The 27,856-nt window shown below is 45.8% G+C and overlaps 1 protein-coding gene across 5 annotated transcripts in view; it reads right to left on the bottom strand.

Moving 5' to 3' along the window:
* The window catches only part of SHROOM2 (shroom family member 2), a 463,222-nt gene that overhangs the window by 136,405 nt on the left and 298,961 nt on the right, over nt 1-27,856 (bottom strand). For all 5 annotated transcript variants that reach the window (XM_085622195.1, XM_085622198.1, XM_085622197.1 and 2 more), the window contains one exon: nt 22,011-22,117. In XM_085622195.1, the coding sequence (XP_085478321.1) occupies nt 22,011-22,117 (107 nt within the window). The remainder of the gene's footprint in view (nt 1-22,010; nt 22,118-27,856) is intronic.

Below are 27,856 nucleotides of genomic sequence, written 5' to 3' on the forward strand. Positions count from 1 at the left end.
CGAGAAGCAAATATTCACCACTGGGAAAACCTGAATTTGTTTTGCTGTCACACACTGCGACGATAAAACACTATGACCAGTGAAAATATGTACCCACAGTACAAATAAATTAATTACTACAGGCTAGGCATTTATGATATATACACCTTAACATTGTACATGCATTAGAACAAGCGTGGCAAGCACAATCTGAATGTGTTTATCAGGCAAAGTGTAATACGACAAAAAATGAGTAAGCACGAACAAAAACAATCAAATCTGGAGCTTAAGCGACTACAAACCCGATAAAAGTCGAGCCAAGCTGACGCCATAAATATTAGTGTGAAACGTATCGTATCGCTACTGCCCAATTAGTTACTGTAAATTAAATAAAATATCAAGTCCTGCTTGGCTAGCACTTAAATGCATTCAATTTCGAATGCCTGAATCAAACCTCTGAAGCTGTGCCTGGGATCAGGGTATTTCAACCCGTCACTTCATAGGGGCCTCACACACCCCCACTTTGCTCGATAGTTGCAGTATTACACTCTTAAAACAAAGAATAGGACAAAGTTTCAAATAGAAAGAGTTTCACAAAGAAATGCAGAAAATTCGCCTAAATGATTCGAAGCAAATGCTCAGAAAATATAAGACTGCAAAGCGGTATCACTTTTCATTTAACTGTTTGTGAAAGTCTGCATGCTGGCATGGTTAGAAATCGCATTGCCCTCCATGCCCCTCAGAACAGCAGTCTTGAATGGCCACATTCAAACCAAGAGGGTTTCGTGCTTGTTCATGAAGGTTAGTTAAAAGCAACTGTAAGTAACCATAACATATATATAATTTTAGTTAAAACAAAATATATTGGTTAACTAGCGACCTAAAAAAGAAAAATATTAAATTTTCCTATAATGAAGAGGGCAGTAAAACAACTAATTGCTGTGATCTTTTTGTTACGAAAGGTTTTGTACTTCATTTATGGACTGGAAGCCCCAACCTGCATCTACAGTAGGAAGGCAGGTAATGTTAGAAGAACAGCTGTGATCGATCGATCTATCTATCTATCTATCTATCTATCTATCTATCTATCTATCTATCTATCTATCTATCTATCTATCTATCTATCTATCTATCTATCTATCTATCTGTCTGTCTATCTGTCTGTCTATCTATCTATCTATCTATCATTTAGGGCCTTAGGCTATGATATCTATCCATCCTGTGTAGACTGTAAATCCCACAATTTAGAGTGGGATGTGAGTCAGCCCACTGCTCATAATTAGTTGGGTTTCTTATCAATATAATTTGCAGCCTTCTTTGTTTGAGGCTTCCCATCCTCTTCCTGTGTTGGTTCCGCCCATGAAACTTAGCACTTTTGCCATCCCATTGATTGGATGACTTCTATTCCTTCCACTGATTTTACATTCAGGAACTACTTTTTTCTTTTTATTTCAACACTCCACGGAAATACATCATTTATTGCTTCCTCCCATGCATGCTCCTTAACCCTCACATCCACTACATTCTGCAGGATTCTCCTCCTTCCCCTTTCATCTCGTCCGCGGATTCCCCTGCCACTCCACATCTGCTCGGCTTTTATTCCCCATTTTTTAAAATTTCCTCCTGAAATGTCATAGGTCCCACCAACTCCCCTAGTTCATTGTTGCTTCACAACACTGATCAGTGGTGGTCAATTGCTTCTATCAACTCGAACGGTATCTCTATTGCCCCTGCACTTCCATTGCTGATCTCATCCTCTTTTGTGTTACTTCTCTTTATTTGTAGGCGGGCCTCGATACTGCAATTTGAATCCAGGTGACTCCTTTCTTCAGACTGCGTTTTTGGGGACTTTAAAATTTAAAAATGGTGAAGCATGGTGCATAGAAGTCAACACGATGGGGTTGTCCATAGTAAGTAAGTAAATCAAAAAAGCTATGGCGCGATGTGTGGTGATACATGTCCTTTAATACAAGGCAGGCCACTTCCATTTGTGTTTTTACCTTTCTTTTTGATGATGCTCAACAGCATCAGCAACAAGCACAAGCAAAGCCAAAAGTTTAGCTAACGTTAAGGGTGTGACCTACTGGATTTGCTAATGCTTGTTTAACTCGTTCCTGGTCATGATCAGCTAAAAGTGGATGACCCAATATGTTAACAGGGGGAACCGGGGCTAGCCAAGGATCTGGCTAGGCTCTAAGAGCTTGTGTATGAGATGAGACATAAGGATATTTGACGTAACTCATGCAACAATATGCAGAATGTTCAAAGAGTGTATTTCTTTAACATAGGGACTTACTTCACCTTGTACGTCAGATTCTATATAACACTAAATGAAAAGACTTTTTTTAAGTGATGTCTAAACAGAAACTTAGAAACATTCCTCCCCACCCGTCCTGACAACATTACCATTAATGAACACAGAGGTGAATTCGTTGTCAGATGTACCCTCTGTATATGGCCTTGATACTTACTATAGATGGAGCAAAAATATAGTCTAGTAAACCAAACACGAGGTTTTTGTACATTGACATCTTGAAGTCATGCAGATGAAGGTTCTGTCACGTGATAATGAAGAAAAAGGAAGCTCGTTTAACTAAAATATTTGCCTAGGATCACACACGTTGGTCAAGCAGGGAAGCTGGAATTGAGCAAGGATTTATTGTTTCACACTGCAATTCACACACTTCATGGGGATCTTTTTGTCTCTCCTTCATCATATTGAAGGCTGATGTTTTATCTTTAATGTTAGGCGCCTGAGGATACACCGTAGGTGGCAGGCAAAAGTCACATGAAATCTCGGCTCGTTTTGGGCTAGAATTCTAGAGAACCTACAGCTGAACTAGAGCCTGGCATCTGGCTCGAGCTTTCAGTGGCTCACCTACCTCTGATCAGCTGGGCGTAGTTGCAAGGCTTTCTAACTCTCTGATTTGCCCCTCAACCGTTTCCCTAATGGATTTCAAAGTTTACTTTGTATTTCTAACAAGCATTGGCATAGCCAATAGGTCTCGCCTTTGGGACCTTATAAGTGTTTAGACATGCAACAGTTGCATAACTAAATACTTATAAGGTCCCAAAAGCGAGACCTATTAGCTATGCAAAGCGGCCGTGCGGCCGCGAAAGTGATCACGATCAAACATCAAAGCGGCCGCGCGGCCACGAAAGTAATCGCGGTATAGCGCGGCGCGCGCGCCCACGCACATGCACTGTAGCTCTAGGCTGGCCTGGTAGCACTTTTTGGAGCCCTCTCAATAAGTCTCGCCAGACCAGCGCATGCGCTGGGTCAGGCGAGACCTAAAAAGAACATTGGTAACCATCAGTTATTTCTGGCACGAAATACCACAGTGCTTCTGCAAGGGAGACTGCTCTAAAAACGACATTATCACAGTATGTATTTCGAGTTGCTAGACGGGGGGAGTTCTACAAACTTCCCTACCAATGTTCGATACTTTAAACAAAAAAAAAAAACACTTAACAGTACACTTCCTCTTTTGCCATCGCGCAAACGCTGCAACTAGCAGGATACCTAGAGTCCATTCGGGGTTTCTCCCAGAGCTCGGAAGAATTAAAGTCCAGAACGGAAACCTACTTCTGCTGCTCCGCCTTTCAGCACGACGGTCAATATACAGTCCCCAATGTTGATATTGCACGAGCATCTGTATTAGCCCCACACCCCCGCGAGACACGCTTTGCCAGGTGCGTCTTACAAGCGCGGCTGTGGGCAGTCAATTTTCTGGCAGGCATTAATCCCATTAGGCAGAACAATACCATACTAAAAACCCCAAACGAAGGTCCGTAACTGCAAGCAAACAGTTCCCTCACCTTCCGTTGTGTCAACAACTGACGGGCTCCTTGAAACAATCCTTTAAAACTCTGCTTGCCGTCTGAAGCAAGTAACAGTGCGCATTACTCAGAGAAAACAAAAATGTTGGAAATTCATGCGTGGAAAAAAGTTGATGCAGGCAGTATGGGAAAATACAAACAAAACAGCAGGCTGTCGCACTGTGCTGAAGTTCAACGCCGCGGCAGGACTCTGCCCAGAAAGCAAACAGTTCTAAAAGGCGCTGCCTGCCAGCGTGCAATTCATTACCTCAACTCCGAAAACAAAAGCTGCGGCAAAGAGAAACATAATAAACTCGAGAGAAAATTCAATTCGCAATGGCCACGGACCATTCCAGATCAAAAGAGCAAGAAGCACCTCAAAACAATAAGAACCTCTCTTATCAAATCACACCCAGAGCAGAACTGCTACCTCGGCTTCTGTGGTGCGAGCTGGGCAGGGAAGAGGTTTTGTCTAAACAGGTCCTAGTTAAAACTGAAATATGATCAGTGCGCCTGGCACATGAAGATGAGCTAAGAGCCAGGTCCCGTGCACAGGAGCACAAGTTGCTTATTAATGCCGCAATTCCAAAATAGACTTACGGAGTTCTGCTGCCCTTGCCCCCGGCTGACTGGGTAACGAGCAAATAAACTCCTGCCAACACAGCACATTCACCAGGCAGAAGGGAACAGGGCGGGTTTCTGCCTCAGCCCTTTGTCTTTTATGTAGTACAGTACAGTGGTTTGTCAAAGCCTGGGCACCAATGTTCCCTCTTTTTTGTCCTCTGTTTGGGGCAATAAAGGTGCTCTGTACGCTGCAGCCAGGGTTATGTGCAATTACAACAAGTGACAACTTAATATGCGAACTCAGCACGTGCAGTGTGTAAGCTACCAAAATCAGTGGCAGAGCGAGCGCCAAGGGGCCTGAGCCAAACCAGAAAAAAACAGAACCTCCACTGGGTCGATTTTTAAAACACACATTACTGTTTGTGAGCTACTTAGCTTTATTAGTAAAACTGTATGTCTGTGCAAATGTAGTGGTCATTTCAATTGAAAATGCGTTGTCTGGAATGGCAGTGTGCTACAACATCATGCATACTCCACTCTACGCCATTCCAATCTACTTTACACCACTCCATGACACTGCACTCTAAAGCCACTGCACTCTGCTCCTTTCCACTCTATGCCAATGCACTCTGCGCCACTCAACACCATTGCACTCTTCGCCACTGAACTCGACATCACTCCAGTGTAAGACACGCCAATCTACTCTGCACAACTTTACTATCCGTAACAGCACTCTATGCCAATACACAGTGTAAATGCACCTTACTCTAACACTCAACTGTACACACCTACACTCTTCACCAATCCACTGTACATCATCGTAGTCTACTCTGCACCTCCCTACTATATGCCACTGTACTCTACACCACTGTACTCTACGTCACTGTACTCTACTCTTCACCACTCCACTCTCCGCTACTTCATTCTACGCCACTCCACTCTACGTCACTCTACTCTAAACCACTGCACTATGCGCCAACGCACTCTACACAACTGCATTATGCTCTGCACCACTGTTATCTACACCACTGCATCATACTCAGCAACACTAACTGTCCCCACTGAACTCTATGCCACTTTTCTCGGCACTACAAACCACTCCACAAAACTGCACTCTATGCAACTGTACACTGTCACTACACTCTGCTATGCACCACTCTAATCTATGCCCCTGCATTCTATGACACTGCTTTGCACAACACTGAATTTTATGTTGCTGCACTCTATGCCACTGCCACGCCACTTGACCCTACTCTGAAACAATCAAATCTACTCCATCGCACTCTATGCCACTACACTCTACTCTGCACCACTGTAGCTACGGCACTGTACTCTATGCCACTGCATGCTACCTCAATGCACCCTGCATCACTGCACTCTCTGCCACAGAACTCTACGCCACTCTACTTGACACTAATGTATTGTATGCCAATGTGCTCTACACCCCGCTCCTCTGCATCACTGCACTCTACACCACTGCACTCTGCACCACTCTATGCCACTGTACTCTATACCACTCTACTCTTCCCCACTGCACTTTAGTATGCACCACTCTAATCTATGCCACTGCATTCTACAACAGTGCAGTGTATGCCACTGAATTTTATGTCACTGTACTCTGCGCCACTGCACTCTACACCAGCCCACTCTAGGCCACGCTACTCTACGCCACTGCACTTTACGCAGCACCACTTACTTAACCTCACTTTACTCAATACCACTCCAGTATACAACAATGCACTCCACGCGAATGCACTCTATACCACTGCAGTCTACTCTGCACTACTGCATTCTATTCCAATGTACTCTATGCCACTTTACTCTACTCCACTCTACGCATTACACTCACTCTCACTATCTTTTAGTTTGCACCACTCTATGCTAATCTATTCTGCACCACTCTATGCCAGGGCACACTGTGCGATTCTTCTCTACACCACTCCACTCTGCACGACTGCACTCTACTTTGCACCACTGCATTCTACAATGCTGCATAGTGTGCCACGGTGTTCTACACCACTATACTCTGCAACACTCTATGCCAATGCACACAACACCAGTCCACTGTACTTCACTACAAACTACTATGCACCACTATACTCAACTCCACTACACACTCTGCCACTATACTCTTCGCAACTGTACTTCATGACAGTGCACTCTGCGTCACCTTATACCACTGCAATCTATGCCACTGAACTCTACCCCACTTTACTCTGCTCTCCTGCATTCCATGGCAATGCACTCTACGTCACTCTTCATCACTCCACTCTATGCCACTGCGATCTGCCACACTCCACTCTACGCCACTGCATTCTAGGAAACAACATTAAACTCTACACCGCTCTACACCACTCTATGCCACTGCACTCTGTGCCACTCTGCACCACTGCTCTCTAATCCACTCATTTCTGCCCCACTCCAATCTACCATGCAATACTCTAATCTGCACCACTGCATTCTACAATGCTGCACTGTATTCCACTGAATTCTATGCCACTGCACTCCACTATGTAACACTAATGTAGGCAGCTGCATTGTACGCCACTGAATTTTATGCCGCTTCACTCTACACCACTGTACTCTGAAGCACTCTACATCAATGAAGTCTACACCAGTTCACTCTATGCCACTCTACACGACTCTACTCTATGCCACTCCAATGCAGGACACTCTATGCACCAACACTCTACAACACTCTTAGACATTCCAGTGCACAACACTCCCTGCCACTCTCCTCTACTCCACTAACTTTTAGACATGCTAAACAGCAGCCACGCAGGTGTACAACACGGCCAAAACGCTGGCAAATCCAATAAAGCTTGCATAGGCAAGACCTATTAGCATTGCCAATGCTTGCTCGTTTGTATGGGAGTAGCACGCGCACTCTTTGAGATAGTCTGGGAATTGGAAAACAGTAGGCGCCTACAAAGAACATGTTTGGGCACCCTACCCAACTCACATGGTTGGCAGAATTCTAACGCACAATCAACTTTAACCTGCGGGACAGACTCAACTTCTGAACTTTTTACATGAGAAAACCTGCCTGACACCAAAAAGAGGGGTTGGGGGGAGTGGGAGGTTCACAGACCGACTTCAAAGCAGAGTTTTCCTTCATCTTGCCACAACTCAAAGATCATTTCTTATTTCGTCTAGCTCTTCTTCAAGTAAAGAAAACGTAGGCCTGGTGTAAACTGGTTCCGAAAGCAGCAAGGCAGGATCTTTTCCCACGCTATACAGTATGTGCATTGTATGGTGTCTCTCAGACCAAGGAGCTGGAGCGGTTGTGGTAATTATAATTGTTAATAAATGCTCTCGCTCATAAACTTACATGGTGGTGAAGGCGCGATACGAGGAAAGGCTCCATTTTCTCAATGTATAAATCTATTGTGAAACGCTTTGACAAATATACCGGCACCTCCTAGACATACAACCACATAACTCACATTAATACACCCCACTGACAATGTGTAGCATTCTAAACTTTGCTAAAAGTGAAAGATCTTGGCAGGCCATTGCAGATAAAGCACGCCAATGGCACAGGGGCTAATTCTGGGCAGTGACTGTAAAAATTCACGACAAATGGGCAAAATTCGGGTAAAAAATTCAAGACAAAAGGTTAATTTTAAGGTCAAGAAATAAAAGTAAATGGCAAGTCATGCAAACAATAGATGATAACAAACACATTTGAAAACAGGGAGAGATATAACCTCTGTTAGGCAAAAAAAGTACTGAGTAGTGCTGATGTACACTGTAATGCAGTATTACCCTCCGCTGTTCCAGTTACTCTGCTGTTAAGTACCACACTCAGAGTTACATGAGTCACAATAGAGGCAATGAGAAAGAATACCATATTTCCTGAGCAAGACAAGGATATGGCTACATGTAGGAAGCTAGCTCGTTATGTAATATATCAGTAATCTGATATTTTGTGTAAAGAGTCCAGGGTTTCCCATACTAGTGGACAGGGATTGCTATACAATCCCAAGGTGCTCGGTTAGGGGGTAGTGTGGTCACACCCGTACTGGTAAGAGAACCCAGCCCTGGCAATTTCACCTGACCGTCCTCGGTGGGGTGGAGGGTGGGACGGGGGACATTGTGGCACTGAGAATCTCTATTTGCGAGCACCACAGCCACTTTTATTTTGTTACAGGGGGCTGATATTGCAGTACTGCAGCAAAACCGGCCCCCAGTGACAAAACCACGACCGCAAAACCGGCCCCCACCCCTCCGGCCCACCGGGGAAACGCCCAGTGCCTGCTACGGCCAGTCCAGCCCTGAGTTTGGTCGAGCAGCCTTAGGCTTAAAACAGAGAAGTGTGAGACATTAGCAACTACACATAATGATTAATAAATGACAACACGACTCAAGAAGGAGATCTAGACCAATTTATAAAAATAGCAAGTATCTTTATATATGTTTAGGCATCAGAGAGAAATCATCGTTCAGGTAAGTACGTTTCTGGATATAAATTCTTTTCACTTGAACACAGTGCAATTTCAGAGTTCTGCAATGTTAATGTATGGAAGGCAAAATAGTTAGGAAAACAGGTACAGTACTTCGACTTACAAGACGAATCTTCAGGAGTTAAGGTGAGTGGTAGGCAAGGCCCACCACTCACCTTAACTTTCTTCACCTTAAATGTTTTCAATTGTGTCTGCACCAAGATATGCAGACTGCAATGGCAGTCTTGCATTTGCTTGGTGAAGGGTCCCTTATTGTGGCACAATTTGTGCCACAGCCCATAGAACCCCTCTTTAGTACCTCAGGTCCTAGGTACCATTTACTTGGGACTTACAGAGGGTGCTAAAGGTTTTGCCAACTGGGGAACAATTGTACCTTTTTAAGAAAATAGCACTGGTACCGATGACATTGACACAAACTTGAACAAAATGAATGCTGAGGAAATTACAAATGTATTAGCAAAATAAAAACCAAAAGCGTCATTGTATCATGTTTTGAATGCTGCTAGGACACAAGCAATACTATGTATCACCAGCACGTTACTTTCCTGCGCCGCCCCCTCCAGTGGTTGAACCTTTTAAAGAGTGTGAAGGGATTTACATGTGAGGACAGAAAAAACAGAGAGGTATGGACACAGGTTTAAAAAACACAAAGAGATATAACGAGGTCAGCGTGAACCACGTCTGACCAACCTAGTGCAAACAGTACCTACACCACAGCGCATGCAGCAGATGGGCAGAAGAGGGGCACTAATCAAAATCTGTACTTGGTCCATGCACCATGGAACTAAAAGGAAGTGACCAGCGGCACGAGGACAGCTGGGTGCAGGATGCAAATCAGTGTAGGGTGCCCAATAGGTTTTAATGGAGATCTGTCACTGCGAAAAGTGACTGCAGGCTCTGGCTAGGAGGCCATTCAGGCTGAACCACCAGGAGGGCTCAGGCTCTGCAATGCTTGGGTACGGGGGCACCTTTGGTGCTCTTCTATGAGGCCCAGGGGCGAGAGGTGCAGAGATGTCTTTAGGCGTCAGATTTTTCCTTACCAGAGTAGTGGCGGTAGAGGGGGCCTGCGTGTAGAGGCTGCAGGTGACTTTGGGAAGTACAGGAGAGGTGAAACTACGATGGACTCGACCTCTGGAGGGCTGTGGGACCTTGTTGACACTGGTGGCCCGCTTCAACTTGGGCTGGAGGCAAAAGGTGCAGTTGTTGTTTTAGGTGTCAGGTTTTGGTGGTTCCGGAGGCCTCAGAGTCTTTTCTTTTGGCCTTTCTTCAGAAAAGGTCTGCTGTTCACTGGAGGTCTTGATTCTTTTTCAAAGGCAGGCAGTCCTCCCAGGCTTCTGATTTAATTTGTACATTTATATAGCGCACAAATGCCCAGAGGTGTCTAGGAGCTAATACTAGAGAATCTAGTAAGTTTACTGAAGAAACTGTAGATGAGCTTGTTAGCTGGCAAAGAGCCAGGTTTTTAGCGATTTCTTAAAAGATAGCAGTGTTGGGCGGTTCTTTATGCAGGCCGGGAGCGAGTTCCATGTTTTGACCGTCCCTAACAGAAAGCTTCCTCCGCCCCATCGAACTTTCTTGAACCTGGGAGTTTGTAGGAGTTTACTGTGTGCTGGTCTTAGTTTTCTTGAAGGCATGTACCAGTTCAGGTGTTTCTTCAGCGATTGAGGAAAGGTGCCGTGCAGTGCTTTAAAGCTAGGCATTAGGATTTAAATTTGATCCTCTTGTCCGCTGGGAGCCAGTGCAGGGCTCTCAGACAGTGGAAAACTGGCTAGGACCTAGGGATGTCCGGCAGTAGTCTGGCTGCAGCATTCTGAAGACGCTGTAGACTCTGTAGATGCTACGATTGGATACCCATGTACAAAGCATTGCCGTAGTCCAATCTGGACAGGGCTGAAGCCGTTACAAGTGTTTCTAGGGAGTCGGGCGGGATAAAAGGGTGAACTTTCTGATTATTTTTAGGATAAAAAAAAGATAGTTGAGGTGAGGGTACTGATCTGATTTTTGAATGTCAGTTTGTCATCAAAAATAAACCCTACATTTTTCACCTTCTGCGCTGGAACTGGAAGGTCGCCAAAACTGGGAGGCTACCATCTGAGTGACAAGGAGGAGTTATCAGTGCCTAACAAAAGGGCCTCCATCTTTCCGCCATTCAATCTTAGGCAGATGGACCTCATACACAGGTTTACCTGCGTCACGCAGCTATTAAATCGGTCTGCTTTCTCTTAAAGTTGCTTGAAACTGACACCATTAGCTGGGTATCATCAGCGTAAGAGACCACAGAGAAGCAGAACTGTCTAATAATTGTAGCCCGCGGGGTAAAATATAAATTGAAAAGCGTGGGGCTCAGGGACGAGCCCTGCGGCGCCCCTACAGGGAAGTTTAAATTGCTTGGATGAGAAAGCTCTGGACTGTACTGATTGAACCCTCTCTGAGAGAAATGATGTCAGCAGTTTAAGGGCGGTACCTCTGATTCCCAGTTCAAATAACCTGTTGGCTAGTATTTCATGGTTCACTGTGTCAAAGGCCACCGATAGATCTAACAAAATCTGAGCGACCTTACCACCACTGTCCAGCATTGCTCTTAATTCTTCTGCCGCCATGACCAGAGCTTTCTCGGTTCTATGACCTCTTGGAACCCGTATTGTGAGGGATCCAGGAGGTCCATGGAGGAGATGAATGTCGTGAGCTGTGCCTTTAGTATTTTCTCCATCACCTTAGTCTGGAAGGGTAATCTGGAGATAGGTTGGCAGCTGTTGGTATTGGCTAGAGTGGTAGGATCGATATTGTTTTCCAAACGTCGGGGAAAATGCCTGAACAGATTATCTCCTTGAATACTATACCTAGTTGTTCACTGACAATTTCAGGAATCAGGTGCAGTATTTTGGGAGGATAGGGGTTGGATGGAGCTGCCGATTTGGATGTTTTTACCACCTGAGTGATCTGTTCTATGGAAGGAGGAGAAAATAAAATAAACAGATTGATTGGGGAAGGAGATGTGACTGCTAGGGTGTTCCCAGATATGGTATTATCCCGGTCCCTAAAGGATTTGTACACTGTCTCCACTTTGTCCCTAAAAGACTGTGCCAATACATTACAAAATTTTGCACTACTTTCCACCCTGGGTGGCTCTGGTAGGCTTTTAACTTTAGAGAAAAGCTCATTACTACAATCATTTGCCTGCAAGATTTTTGTTGAAAAGTATTTACTTTTTTCAACCATTATCATTTTCTCATAGTCTGCCAGAGATTGTGCATATTTCGTTTTTTCTGTAAGGTCGTAATTTGCTCTCCACTGCCTCTCTATCCTTCTACAGAATTATTTCTGTGCTCTTATTTTGTCAGAGAACTACGGTTCTGATGGATTTTTCCGCATGGAAACAGAGGGCTAGGGATCAACTGCAGCTTTAATCCAGGTGGAAAGCCTGTGGGCACCCGTACTGGCGTCGGTGGTAAGGTCTGGCTTTGAGCAGGAAAGGGACATTTGCAGAGTGAGGGGGGTCAATATTCCCCCAATCACGACTTTTAGATATGACACGAGGGTTATGGGGGTCTCGAGGTGTGCTGATCAGTACTCAATGGGAACATTATCGCTTTATGGTCTGACCATGGTACAGGCAGTACTTCAGAGATGGATTTGAAGTAAATATGCCATCTAGGATGTGCCCTGCGTTGTGGGTAGCATGATCCACACTCTGTGTCAAGGAGAAGCTAGCCATGGTGTCGACTAGTGAGGTTGTGTCGTGGTCCTCCAATTTTTCTAAATGATAGTTGAAATCTCCTAATACTGCGAAATCGGATGCATCGATACTAGATTCTATAATGGTGTTAAGATGGTTCTTGACCTTGGGGGCCTGTATAGAAGAAGGCCCTTAAGCGTATAATTTTTACTTCACGCAATCCGAAAAGATAGTACTTCGCAGTCTGGGGAGCTTCCTGCTGAGGAACCTGAAACTCGCAGATCATCCCTAAAGATAATTACTAGCCCTACACCCCGCCTGTTCCCTCAGTCCCCTCTAAGAAACCAGTAGCCTGCTGGGATCGCTAAACCCAGCTCTGGGTCGCAAGATTCGTCTGCCCAGGTTTCAGTGATGAATGCCAAGCCAAGCTTACATGAGCCCACCATCTCAGCGAATTCTGTATTATGTTTTGATAGGGACCATGTGTTGATGAGCATGCCGAGGAATACCTTTGTGGCTCCTGGCTGTGAATGTTTAAACCGGGTATCGGGCAGAACTTTGACTAACCTTAGCAAAACACAGGTACAATTTACACTGTGATATTGCCTGGGCTCACTATGATGATCTAATAAGGGGCAGGTAGAGGTTCTATCTGCCTTATTAAGGGCCAGTAGATCCTCCCTAGAGTATTTTATGATTGATCCAGCTCCTGGGCGAAAATAGGCAGGGGTTGTGGTGCTGGACGCGATCCAGGCATGGACGGGCGCAGACGGGCTTGCCTTTGGTGCACTGGCAGCGCTTATTAGGCTAGATGGGTGGTTGCAACGGGTAACTAGCCCGCGCACCACCCAGAAGTGCTTGTGCGTGCCGGAAGTGAGAGGGAAATGAGTGAAGGTTAGCACACACCCTCTGCTCAAACGGCACCGGCCACGGCGGAACAGGGATGACCAGGACACAGAAGTGCAGCGATGAGAAAGTAAAACAACAGCAAATAATAACAGAGTAAAATGTTTAAAGCATGAGGCTTGCAATAGAAATGGTAGTTAATATGCGTTTACAAATTTTTAAAATTAAAACGCGGCAACCGCGGCGACCTTACTGCTTCCGGAGTCAACAGCTGCAGGACGAGTCGACTTTGGCGCAGTTTTCGATGAGGGTTGCAGACTGGCCAATGGGGCTGGGACCAAGTCAGGTGCTCTCTTCAGTCTTTTCTGCCTCTTCTGTGTCCTCTTTCTTTTAAGGTTGTCTGGATCCGCCTGTCTGGTGCCAGGGGCTCCCCAAAATACTGAATTTAGGGGCATTAGGGGAGTGTAGTGTAGTAGCAAATGGGCTACGTTCCCTTGGGTTCATGATGCGCTCTATATGACCACTCCCTGTGGGGAGTGGGCATAAACCTGCCCCAGAATTCCTAGGTATGCCATCACAAAGATGTGTCCACTTCGCAGGTATCTCACCTTAGGGGTGCTACTAGCCTGGGGGTGGCACACCTAACTGACTAGCTAATTTTACCGCTTGTCCAGGTGCCAAGTGGGTTCGGGGGGGAAGGGGGGGGGGGCTTCCTCTCCTGTGAGGGGAGCCAAATTCGTATCCAAAAGGCAGAGGCTCCTTTGAAGCTAGCCTGCCCAAGGAGGCTAATCGTCAGGTCATCCTGGGGGAGGGGGTGTTACACCCTCTTCCAAGACTGCCTTTTGTTCTACTCCTCCTGAGAGCAAAGGCTATCACCCTAGGAGGTCAGAACAGTGTCTCGGGTGGCAGGCTGGCAGAATCCAACCAGCATGCATACCAAACGATGGTAGGTTTTACGGGGACACCTCTAAGGTGCCCTCTGAGTGCATGTATTGATAAATCCAATACTGCATCAGTGTAGATTTATCAAGACGAGATGTTTGGTACAAAAAATCCCTATTTCCAGTGAAGCCATCATGTACCTGGGATACTCGCTTTTACCAGTGTCCAGTACATGGTTTAAAATGGCTTTCCTGATCACTTACACTGGCGGTATTAGGACTTACCAGCACAGGGGAGTATCTGCTCATGCAGGTATGCCCTCACATGTAATATTAAGCACCCTGCTTAGGGGGTGTCAGGCCTGCTGTAGGGGTGACTTACAAATATTACATGCGGCGTTAGGGACATGGCACACAGAGATGTATGACATGTTGTGTTTTCAATTGTGTCTGCACCAAGACATGCAGACTGCAATGGCAGTCTTGCATGTGCTTGGTGAAGGGTCCCTTATTGTGGCACAATTTGTGCCGCAGCCCATAGAACCCCTCTTTAGTACCTCAGGTCCTAGGTACCATTTACTTGGGACTTACAGAGGGTGCTAAAGGTTTTGCCAACTGGGGAACAATTGTACCTTTTTAAGAAAATAGCACTGGTACTGATGACATTGACACATAAACTGGAACAAAATGAATGCTGAGGAAATTACAAATGTATTAGCAAAATAAAAACCAAAAGCGTCATTGTATCATGTTTTGAATGCTGCTAGGAGCCAAGCAATACTATGTATCACCAGCACGTCACTTTCCTGCGCCGCCCCCTCCAGTGGTTGACCCTTTTAAAGAGTGTGAAGGGATTTACGTGTGAGGACAGAAAAAACAGAGAGGTATGGACACAGGTTTAAAAAACACAAAGAGATATAACGAGGTCAGCGTGAACCACGTCTGACCAACCTAGTGCAAACAGTACCTACACCACAGCGCATGCAGCAGATGGCCAGAAGAGGGGCACTAATCAAAATCTGTACTTGGTCCATGCACCATAGAACTAAAAGGAAGTGACACATGGTAATTGCTGCCCAATGAGATGCCAGCAAAGAAAGGCAACAATACTGACAACGAATGGAAAGCTATGGGTGGGTTCTAAGCCCACTAGTGAACACAAGAGTCTTGCAAGTAAGAGTACATCCTCAACTTAAAAAGGCACAATCAGCATGGATTCAATGTTATGTTAACAGCACTTTAATAAGGTATATCTGCTATTAGTAATGGCTTCGTAGCACTGTGGGAGTGGTGGTGGTGGTGGTGGTTGTGTGTTTGTTTTCGATCTCGTTTGTATGCATCCAAACCAATTGTTTCGTCATGTTAGGAGCAAACCTCCTTGGCAGTTGGGAGGCTGTCAGAGATGGTGTGCATTCAGCGATGTGAGGATTAAGTTTGTACGAAACTAAGAGGGAGGGGGCGTGCTCTAAGGACGGTGCTTGAATGATGATGCTTCTGTTAATTGATTCTAAATTCAGTGAGAGTTTGGAGCGGAGACATAAAGCAGACCGAAATCTGCCTGTATTGAGTGAGATGGGGACAATGGTGCTGAAGTCTTATTGCCCTCGTGATGTCACACATCAGTTAGTCTCGACAGCCTTCTGACCTCATTAAACACCTCACATCTTCCCCAGGTCTATGAGTGTGGAACAGATGATTAATAGGGGATAACAGCCTTATCGTACAGCAGTCATCTCAACTAAAGCTTTTAGCAAAAGGCAGCAATTCTCAATAATACTGCGTTCATTTACTCTGCTTCAATGGTTTTGAGAAGCATACGCGATTGGTAAATAGAGAAAATATGATGAGCCTCTCAGCGGGGTGCACCAAGAAAGTGCACAAACTCTCTTCCTCGACCTGGGAATGCAGATTAGCCATTAAAAAGATATGTCGGGTACAGAAATATAAAGTAATCTGATACTCTAACTTTGTCTTGCTGGGGGGGGCGACTATGAGAGAGAAAGAAAGAGAGAGAGAGCGTTGTGTGTGACACCTATTCAAATACAAATTAATTGAATATTGTGTTCTTTATTTAAATTGGACAACGGCTTGAAGAGTATGCTTAGAAATACTGTATTTTGTTACTGCTTTTACTTCTTTGCAAATTGCACAACAAACTACATAGAGAACTGGCACTGCCATCTACCACAAACAATTTTCAAAAGGAAGCACCATGTCTATGAGTCAAAAAGATACAGTGACTTATTAAGTGTCTTTCTCCAATGGCATAGGTGTGACCTTGAACAAGGGCTGTTCTAGATTTCAATATATTTAGTTAACTCCCTTACATCTCTGATCACTTCTCCCAGGCAGAACTACAGAAAGACACCCCCATCATAATAAAAACCAATGGACACGGAGGGAGGGGTGGTGATACTATCAAAAGAAATGTACCATTCTGAACGTCTCAGACTTCTTAAAGATAGGAGATAATACAAAAGACTAACAGCCTGATTATGATGTTGTGTCGGTAGCAGTCCCACCAACATCCAGCATAATGGTCCAACCCCGCATTACAATGCGGTCGTTCTGACCGACCAACGCCTCTGGCAGGCTCAAGGAGCCAGTCGGAGCGTCGGTCCGACCGTAATCCCTACAATGGGGGCAGTACCTGCGGAGGGACCGCCGTAGGGATTAGGATGTCCCTCTTCCCTCTGCCTTTATGGTGGGTCGACCGCGATGATAAGGCAGACAGAATCAGACTTTGGGGGCCCCTAAGAGGGCTCCCATCCCCTGTGGACCCCCGCTTAGGGCCCATGGGGGCACGTGTCGTGGCCCCTAACATCCATGCACCAAGTGCCAGGCACCACATGGTGCCTAGCACATGGTGCATGGATGTTTGAAAACTGCCCTTTTCCTATTCTAGGGCCGCAGCACGAGCCATAATGGAAAAGAGCAATTTCCCAACCGCCTGTATGGCAGTTGCATTGTAATCGGGCAGGTAGAACCATTGACATGTTGTCGGTTGGACACCTGCCCGATACGATGACAGTGGGAGGTTCGTCCGCCCACCATCGCAATGAGGCCATAAGTAGGAATCCCAATGCCAGACATAATGGAGCAAATTTCCTTTATGGTAAACAAGGCTCTGGAAAATGATTGGGTCACCGAAAAAGAAGCAGAATTTCTAGTAACAAAAAGAGCCTTGTATACCTCACTTCTATATAATTCCCAAAGTGCATAAGAACAAACTCCCACCCCCTAGCTGTCCAATAGTAGCAGGGATAGGCTCTGCACTGTCACAATCTTTAGACTTTTTCATAAAACCTCTGATAAGCATGATGTCTTCATACTTAAAAAGATACGAAAGACATATTAAATATGTTGAGAGATATTGAGTTTCATTTAGCAACGGAAGTACTTATGACCAAATAGATTTAAGGACTATTCTAGCTCTTCGAACCTCAAAAAGTCAGCAGCCTGCTATAACCCACATGTTATGGGAATCTACTAATGTGTTACTTCTTGGTAAAAGATGATAACTACAACACCCGTAAGGTACTACAGCTTTTAGTAGTCCGCAGACAACCCGTGTCCCATGGATAAATACATTGAAACACCCACCCCATTTGGAGGAGGAGGTTCAGTTTATTGGAGGCCAGATCTGATATGTAAGGAGGAGAAGATATAACCTTTTACAGTAGGCAAGCGTTTACGGCGAATCACACCTCACTCGCAGACGACGTGAGTGATCACATGATTTCGATCACCCGGGAGGAGGGCAGGCCTCACCCAAACATGGCAGCCATCAGGTATTTGTGCTGGGGTTCGCGAGGAGCGCTAATCCTTAGTTCAGCGGAGGACAGGGGCCGGATAGGTGAACTATGGGTGCATCTCCTGCTGAAGTAAGTAGCATGGGGACAACTGAATTTCTGGAGCCGCTATCTTACAGAGCAGGGGGAAGACTTTACAAAAGAACAAATGCTTGTGTTTCCTCCCCTTTCTTCAGCAATGGTGAATACAATGGTTTCCTCTTTGGAAAGGAATGTGTGAATTGAACTAGGATTACAAGACAATGTGTCTCCCCATCACGAGATACGACACAGGTTACGCATATAAAATCGACTTATCGCGGTCCTTCTTATGAATTTTACACATTTTTCGTAGTATGTGACTACAGGAGTTGCCACCCCTGCTCAGACCAGGACGTGCATGGACAACCCAAATAGGGTAAGATAATAATGCACTCACAAAATGTTGCATGTATGCTCCACAAGTGTATTGGAACACTTGGTTTTGCGTGGTGTGTGTTTGCCTTTGCAGTGTCACGACCATCACATGTGCCACTATATGAATGTTTTATGGCTTCTACCGCGACTATTGGAGTGTTTAACTATATGGTGTTTTATCCTACATGCATACATAAAAGGGAAGGGAGGACCTTGCCTTTGCTTCTTTACACATAGTATATGCTACAGATCCTTCTAGAGCACTGAAGAATGGCAGAAACATGTTGTCAAACCAGAGGGATGGGAGGGACATTTTACCCAAAGGCATCCACTGTACCTTATAGTATTTTTATATACACCTTATAAAGGTAATCCTTGTGGTATACCTTAAGGGCTTTTAAGATTACAACTGAATTCCCGAAACATTATCCAGAAGATTATTATATCTTAAGGAATCCCTCAACAATTGTACGTTGAGCCTACCCTGATAATACCACCAGGGTGGCATGAGGTGGCCGATGATGAAGCATGCCATATTACGTGGGTGAGACCACCTCATCCCATATCTTAAAATTCTAAGATGAAGTAATCACCAAGGATATTTACACTCAGGTAGAGAGAGAGAGGAGCAAAGTACCCCACCCTTTCACGATGAGCCTTGCCGCGTCCTTTTGTGATTGTGACACACTGTTATTTCCGGGTTCCTCATATCTTGCGTGGTATGAGCAAAGGCTGTCATTCAGTGAGTGCGACCTGAAGAGGAAGAAGATGTCATCGGTTGCCGCCGCCAGACTCTGGAACTCACTGCCCCTTCCATTGCCAACGCAAGCTCTCTTTCGGTTTTCAGGAAACTTCTGAAAACATAGCTAGTCCCCTCTTAATCTGCTGTTTGCACTTCTCCCTCTGCTCTTGTCTGCCCAGCGCCTTGACACCTTTGGGTATAGTGTGCTTTACAAATACTATCCTATGTTATCCTTGAGAAATTATTCAGCGCCTCATACTGATGGTTATACAACTCTGGGGGCTGCCCTCCTCTCAGGCGGTAGGGTAGATATGAAAGGAGCTATATGACTCCCTTGCACAAGCCAGTGCTTCAGAAGTACAGCTTTACTTAGACGTTAAAAGAATTTTAATAGAATGAGACATTGCTATGCCTAGGCACAATAAACAGAGAGATGATGCCAAATATAACCCTCCATATTTCTTGATGGGTCTTTAACAGAGGGTTTATATCTGAATGATTTGAATCAATTAAGGTGTTTATTAATTATATGTTTGACTCATGCTTCTCATTTGCAGACCCTACCCTTTACTGACCAAGTTTACATTTGTATGTAACTTCTCGACAATTTTGGTAATCTCCGGTAATTATTTTCAGAAATGTGGATGGAATTCTTTTTTTTTTTTTTAATAGTCATTGTTTGAAACAAAAAAATTGTGGCAACAGTTTATTTCGATGACTAACTTGAATATGGTTGAAAATAAAAGCAGTCAAAGTTCACTTTCATAGGACAGCTGACGAAGCAGTGTTCACTACAATCGAACAGAATACAGTGTGTGCTAGGACACAGGACTGCCCTTGTAAACCCGTTAGTCTGTCTGCTGCCAGGTTTTCTACTTAAATGAATGACAGGTGGGGTGTGGCAAAGTCCACGGACCAGCTAAGATGCTGCTAGTTGCAGGACATGGAGCTGATTCCCCTTGCTGCTGTGCCTTACTGAACTAAAGCTACAAAGCAAGCAGAAAAGACGGTTTAGCGGCAGTTAGAGATACAGGATTACTCACGATGACAACAAAGCTTGGATTGGATGGAAGGCAGAGCAGGCACTGGTGGAAAGGTAAGACTCTGGATTGGTCAGAAGGAAAGACACCGGTTGGTAGCACGACAGGGCATGGATTGGCTGGCAGGCGCGAGATGCTCGGAGTCACATGAAGACGCTAGCAGACAGTGAATGGGGGAGCATATCCCTAACAACAGCACCAGTCCTGTTGCCATGGGAGAAACGATTCTCCGAACTGCTCTACTATTGCTTATGTGCACGGGGATAGTCTCCGCTCTGGACCAATAATCGTGTGGTTACTATGCTGGATGAACTCCGGGAGCCAGATCTGTGTTTCGTTAGAGTCGGGCAGCGATTTAGGAGGATTAGCCGAGATGAGACTTTTCTACGGATCCGTGACTGACAGCTGCCTCTGTCTGCAGAGCGTTAGTAAACACACGAGAGAGGACAGCAACACATGGAAACCTGTTATTTCAACATCAAAATGGCACTGCTGGAAACATCTGAGAAACGCAGATTTCTCACGTGACGCAATTTAAACGCTACACATAGTGCATTTCAGAGCAAACACAAGTAGAATGGGATTCCTGAGAGCAAACCGCACAGACTACAGCTGCGGAATTCCTCCATACCGCCCAGCGCAGAAACGATAGTTGTCAGACTATACAAATGAGCTAAATGTGCACACCAGCACGCGATGCAATGAACGCCCCCGCTGCAGCCTACAGAGCACATTACCACAGACCGGGCCCGGCATGTGATTCACGTGTGCGACGCGGCCGCCGTATGAAGAAAGCATGGTCTGTGCTGCTCGGCCACGGGGCCGGCGTAGGTGTATTGTTGATGATAATCTGTGCGGTGCCTGTTATTAACCGTGTTTATACAGCGAGTTCAGACCCGGAAAGTCTGTCTGGTGCGTGCACACCTGCCAAGAAACGCCTGCATCCCCACCCCTGGCCGGATCTACCCCTTCTGCTCTCCCCGCGTACGCATAAATCTCTAATAAGAGAGTTGTTCATACAAAAAAAGCTATTCTTTACGGTACCGTTTGTGGCGGCTGAGGGGAGCTCCGGCGCCCCCTTCCTCTCTCTCTCCCTCTTTTACATTTTCTACCTGGATACAAAGCTCTCGCGCCTGCCACCGATATGACAAACAGTGAATCACGGCAGCAGCCCCAGGAATATGGAATGTTAACATGCCGGCCGTGCAGTGCGGCGGCTGGGCAGCTGTTATTTTGCAGCTTTCTATGCCTCACTGTCTAAAATCGCAAACATTTCTCTGCATTCAGGTTTTTTTTCTGCCAGAGATTTGATTGCATGAAGACATGGTCCTCACCTGACCCCGTTGTACAGGGACTGTTTGACGCAAATCCCTCCGTGTGCCCTTAACCAAATCTGCTGGCATTATAACACGCTTCGACGCTGCATTTTAAATATCCACAACATGACAAACACTAGAGCGCCCTGTGCTAGTTGGGAGAGTTATTGGGTGGGGATGCATCATTTATGTAATCTTCACGTGTTTAATTTGTTGAAATCACACAAGTTACTTCAGAAACATTTTTTCCATACAAGCATGGGCGATTCCTCTGTGTCTAGCTCAAATATTCAAAATGGGCACAGAAAGAGAGTGGCGCCCATAGGGTAGCACCACAACCACGCCGTGTATAGATAGCCCCGCACCTGTCTGCACTGCAGACATGCAATTATCAATAGATGCATTTGGAGGCGTGACGCGCCAGGCTGGAGACATTTCACACCGTTCCAGGTAGCGTCTGCAATGCACCTTACCTCACAGCGCTCGATTTCCCTGCGTCCGGGCTGCTGCTCTCGCCAGAAGCATGCTGCTTTCCTTCCCTCGGTGCCTCGGGCTGCCCCCTTGAATTGATGGACGATCCCTGCAAAAAGAGGATTTCTTTTCAGCGGTTTTTAGCATGGCATGGAAACACAGTCAGTCATCGGCAAGTTTCAGCCTCGCAAGCACACATACTTCTTGCAGAGGGGCTGGTCTGCCTGACTGTACACGAAGTCAGTAACGTGCTGTGTCTTAGCATGCTCGCCTGGCTCCAAGTGCACCCCTGTACCATGTGACTCTCGCAGCACGACCAGCCCCAGCAGCGCTGAGCGCGAACACTGCTCTCTCTTGAAGGGGGAGAAGCGTAAGCACACGGCTACTGGCAAAACGTCAGTTCTTTCCCAGATTCAATCCCACTCACGACACTTGGGCACCAAATGGAATACAATGCTTCAAAAACCACCACTAAAACCCAGCTCTTGTGGCTCTGCGTTACCCCACGCAGGCTCCCCACAAAACTTGAAATCGTCATGTACCAGTGTACTTAGTACATTAACAGCTATCAGTTTTAGTACCCCGTTTTGCCACCCAATCAGCCACCCCCACACATTGCGACAGTGTAATCAGTGGCGTAACGCAAAATAATGGGGTCCAATAGAGAATGTGGCGAGGGGCAAGGGAGTACCCAAAAAATTAATATCCACTGCAGGAAATATGTCTCTAATCAGACCGAGCGTGCTACGTGAGACATGCGACCCTCGTTAGAATAGTTCATTTCGCCCTCTTTCCATCTGCCAAGTTATTCCTTCACCTTTCCATCCACCCATTGCTCCATCCATCCATATTGTAATACGTCTCTATGAACATTTCATCCATTCACTTTTCTCCATTTGTGCATTCTCCGGTCTTTCAATCTATTCCCTTCCACCACTCAATCCTGTCACTCTTCAATCAAACCCTTCACCCTTCCAGCCTGTCGTTCTTTCACCCTTCATCCCATCTTTCACATTTCCTTCATTCCTGTCACCATCCCTTTATACTCAGGCTCTTTTTTCCCCTTCTATCGACCCACCTTTTTTCTCTCATCCTTACTTTTTCTTTCATATCTTTCTGTCTCATGCACATTGTTTTCCTATGTGATCCTCTCTCTGCCTTTTCCCCTATTTGATTTTTTTCTTCATATGTTTCCTTCCCGGTGCATGCCAGCTGAAAGCACACAATCCTCTCCGATGGTATGGACTGGCAGTGTTATTTTTGAGCATTTGGTCTGCAGACAATAGAGGACCATAAACAACTAACTAATGTTTATGTGCACCCATTCCACCACTTATCAGGCCCAGTGGCAGTCCCGCTTAAGCTGCTAAAGTGGGAGATTACCTACGCCACTGATGAGAGGTCCGTGAAACTACCACACCTCACAGGGGGAGGAAAAAAATGAGATCACTTACCTGCCAGCCTGGAGGAGAACATGCAAAGTGCGCGTGAATGTGTGGCCTGCCCCAAGGGCCGCACACACATTGATGCACACTTAGGTGGGTGCCACCACTTCTCCCACTGTGCTGCCCAGGCTAGCTCCCCGCCCCACAAAAAAGCCTCAGCACGGAAAAATAAAAGGATAACAACATCACGTTATCATTTTATTTTTCCTTTTTTGCTGTGCTGAAAGGCAGTGGGGCAACTCTCCTCCGTGAAGGAGCTGCCCCTGCATATTGGTACTCCTGGACATCTCATCATTCGCTACAGTGCCCCCTCCCCGTTTGGTCCATAGATTGTACCTGGCGGGTATAAGGGACTCAACTTCGGTCCTGCTACAATCCTTTCTCACACATAGGACCCATACGGTGAGCTATGGGCATTTCAGGGCAGAATCTTTGCAGCTGCCGTGTGGGGTTCCGCAGAGGTCCTCTCCCAGCCCTACTTTGTTGAACCTGTACTTTGTCCCCCTGATGAAACTGATAAAGTCTTTTGGTTTCCAAGTATTGTCATATGCTGATGATACCCAAATTATTGTCTCTATTACAGATGACATGCGTGAGGTAACAGATTGAGTGAAATGTTGCATGACTCAATTATTCATCTGGATGAAAGAAAATTGGTTAAAACTGAATGCCAACAATACAGAAATCCTGATATTTGGGGAGCAATTGTCGGTAAGGTTGGGAGTTGCGGTGGCCAGAGACCTGCGGCCCATTTCCTAGTCTGGTTACTGAAACTAAAAATGTAGGTGTCATTTTTGACAGTACCCACTCTTTTGAATCCCAGGACAAGAAGACTGTGAGCGCCATTTTTTTATCGTTGGAATCTTAAAAAAGATCTTCCCTTTTCTTCCTACCGAGCATAGAGTGGTAGTAGTTATCACGCTTATTACTTCTCGGGTAGATTACTGCAATTCTCTGTATTTAATCATTAATACATCTACTCTCAATAGGCTTCAGATTGTATAAAATGCTGCCAGTCAGGAAGCGTGTGACCTTCAAAGCCCTCTGCTTGGTTCATTCAGCCCAGAAGTTGGAGGGACCGCTTGCCCGGAGAAGCGGCATTCCAGTGGTATACTCCTAATACTATAGATTGTTGAGGTCGTCTTCGTTCAAGAAGGTAAATACACCAAGATTTCAGAAAACCAGATGGGGAGGGCAGACATTTTCAGTACCTGCAGCCAGGCTGTGGAATATGTTACCTCCTGGCATCGCTGGTATCACTTCCCATACGGTTTTTTGTAAGAAACTGAAAATCTGGCTTTTCTCCCTTCCATAACGATTAGATTGTGTCTCTTTCCCACATTACAGCTTCTTCTCTTACTGCATTGACATCCTTGGGTATAATGCACTTTACAAATTCCAAATACAAATTATAGGATAAAATATCACACATTGCCCATCACATTATCTTAGATGTTATGTATTCATATTTGCACCCATAATTAGCTCTTCTATACTTTTTTTTAACAGATCATTGCCAGTCAACTAGCAATCCGAACCCGACAAAAGTAATCCACATACAACAGCTAGGAATTAGATGACGGGGTCAAAACATTAGTGACTACTGAAAGTTACTGGACTGCATCCCCAACAAAACTTCAAATGGTGCTGAGCTTGTGCTTATAGTTCTGCCACTACTAGGAGTTTTTGCAGCCATTACTTTCCCGTACTAAACAAGTTCAATTTCTGTTATATAATTTTTGTCGCACATAGTGCATAAGCACAGTGCAGTCACTTTCTTTCCTTATAGCCAGGGCCACTGGAATTATGCGGCAGGGTTGAGTAAATTATGCCTCAAGAAAAGGCAAATTATGCAGCATAATGCGGCACATTTTGTAATAGTATTATTTCATTATTTTGTCCTTTTTAAAATTGGTAACACTCTCTGGCATTACTTGCACCTCATGAGTACCAATTTAACACCCAAATATAACGATAAGCAACAGAAAGGTGACCAGTCCAGCTTTGGAAAGCGTCTTGTTTTCAATGAGACTGTACTAGCAGGCAAGATGGCGGTCGCTTGAGACCGTTCGTGCACACTGAGCTGAGAGAGCCGGAAAATAACTTATGATGCTGCGTTAAGAGATCTGGAGGGATGAACCTAGAAATTAGTAGCGCGGAGCTACAGTATTCCCCCAAGCTCGGTCGGAGCTACCTTCACTTACTGGGAACTGCAATTGGACTGGCTGTGTTAAGGCATCTTGGCAAAATATTATCTACGGCCAACGTAATTCACCATAGGGAGCCTTACCTGACAGCGAAACCCGAGGGCACAGCCGGGCTTGCGGAATCTGCTGGGTCTGTCGAGATGGGTCCTAAGATGGTTGCGGCGGCCGCCAAGGCGAGAACAGCCAGACTGGCGCTGCGGGGGTTGTACGAGTCAGGGGATGCATGCGTAGAGATGGCGGCGGCTCCAGTGGCAGTGGGGTCGCCTACACAGACTCCGAGACGTGGTCGACGGGGAACGGGGTCCGACCCGGACCTGGAAGGAAGAGGCGGGTGTTTCAGAAAGGACGCCCGGCCGGCCGCACTGTGGTTGATCTGCTGAGAGGGCCGGCCGGGAAAACAGCTCCGGGTCATGAGAGGAGGATTCAGGGCAAGGTCTGTCCCGAGCCGATCACGAACAATGCAAACACTGCGAATACCTGTGAGGCCCCGAACTTGGAGCTAGCTGCACCAGAAGAGCAGAGTGAGGCAGAGGATTTGGAGACAGACGGTCAGGTCGGGGGTCCTGTCAATACCGAAGGTATACCCGGTGGGTCTCCCTCTCCGCCTCTGACTGTTGCTGGGGAATTAGAGTGTTTGTTGCCAGATGGGCAGATCAAAACCCCAAACATGGAGAAGGCCAGTAAAATCCATAATTTACCTGACTCAGTGGATATGGTCGGGGGGGCAAGACACTGCAACTACACCGCCTCATGTACAATTATCTAACACTGACCTCAACATAGCTCACGCAAGTCAACTTCAAGCTGTCTCCAATGTTAGTAAAGTCAATATTGGGGAAGCGGACCTGGATAAGGAACCTAGCGATTTTTTCTTTTCCTTATCTGATGGTGGTGAATGGTCTGATGACTCATCATACACTACAGATGTGAGCTATAGTGAGCAGGAAGAGGCAGAGGGGAGTAAATCAAAAACTATTTTGAGGAAAAAGAAAAAGACGGGGGGAAAGGATCTGGCCTGGGACTATACCCCCACAAATCAACTCACCAATCCTATGCCTCTTGATCAACCTAACTCCGATCCTTCTGGGCCAACCCCTCCAACGCTGGAGGCTTTCTACCAGGCTATTTCAATTCACCGGGAAGAACCGCGCCAGGATGGGCGCAAGGCCCAGGTAACTATGCATAAGATGCAAGGGGTTGTGCGAAAACTAACTAAGACGTGTAGTGCATTTGGGGAGCGGCTGACTGATCTTGAGTCTAGGATTGTTTCTACCGAATTTGACCTGGCCACGAATCAAACGCTAGAGGATTCCCATGAGGCACAGCTAGTTGACGTCAAGTAGAAGCTGGAGGAATTTGAGAATCGTCAGTGGAGAAATAACCTACGGGTGCTGTGGGTTCCTGAAGGAGTAGAGGGGGGGAGATGTTCGCTCATATGTGGTGGACTTGTTATGAGACTCCTTGCCGGAACTTACCAATTGGAATTGGGCTTTAGAAGTGCAACGTGCCCACCGTGTCCCCTTTGTTCAGAAACAGTCAATAAGGGCAGTGGCTCTCCCTCGTGCCATTCTGGTGTATTTTGGCAATTTTTTATTACGCCAAGCTGTTTTTGAGAAAGCAAGGCCAGAAGCAAAAAGAACTAGGAACGAGATCTCCTACTTTGTCCGTCCAGACTTCTGCCATTCCACCGTCGAAAGGTGATGGAGGCTGTGTCAGCTTATTAAGCCATTTCAAGACAAAAAAGCGCAAGCTTTTTTAAACAATCCAGACCAGCTTAAGGTGATCGGGTTGGGGCAAACCAAATTCTTTTGGTCAGAAATAAAGGCTAAAGAATACCTGGATGGTTTGTCTGGCTAGACTTGGGTAGCTGTCAATGCACTAAATAGTCCACAGCCTATAATCATTCACTAGGGGGAATTAAGCAGGAGGGGTGAAGGTAGCACGGTGTTGTTTTTTGTTGTTGATGTATTTGAAATTGAATAAAACTATAAAACTGAGAACAAAAATGTATGTTTAAGGAACAACTATACGTGGAGATTGGGGCTCTAGGAACAGCATGTATCAAATACTAGAGGAAGGTCTTAGCATCAGGGCTCTCGTTCTGTGTTGCACATTCATCACGAACAGATGCAAGATTGAGTCTGTACGCCTCGTGTGGGTAGGTATGGGTGCTGGGGAGGTGGGTGGAGGGGGGAG

Source organism: Triturus cristatus, chromosome 8, assembly GCF_964204655.1.
Source record: "Triturus cristatus chromosome 8, aTriCri1.1, whole genome shotgun sequence".
In the NCBI taxonomy this organism is placed as follows: Eukaryota; Metazoa; Chordata; class Amphibia; order Caudata; family Salamandridae; genus Triturus; species Triturus cristatus.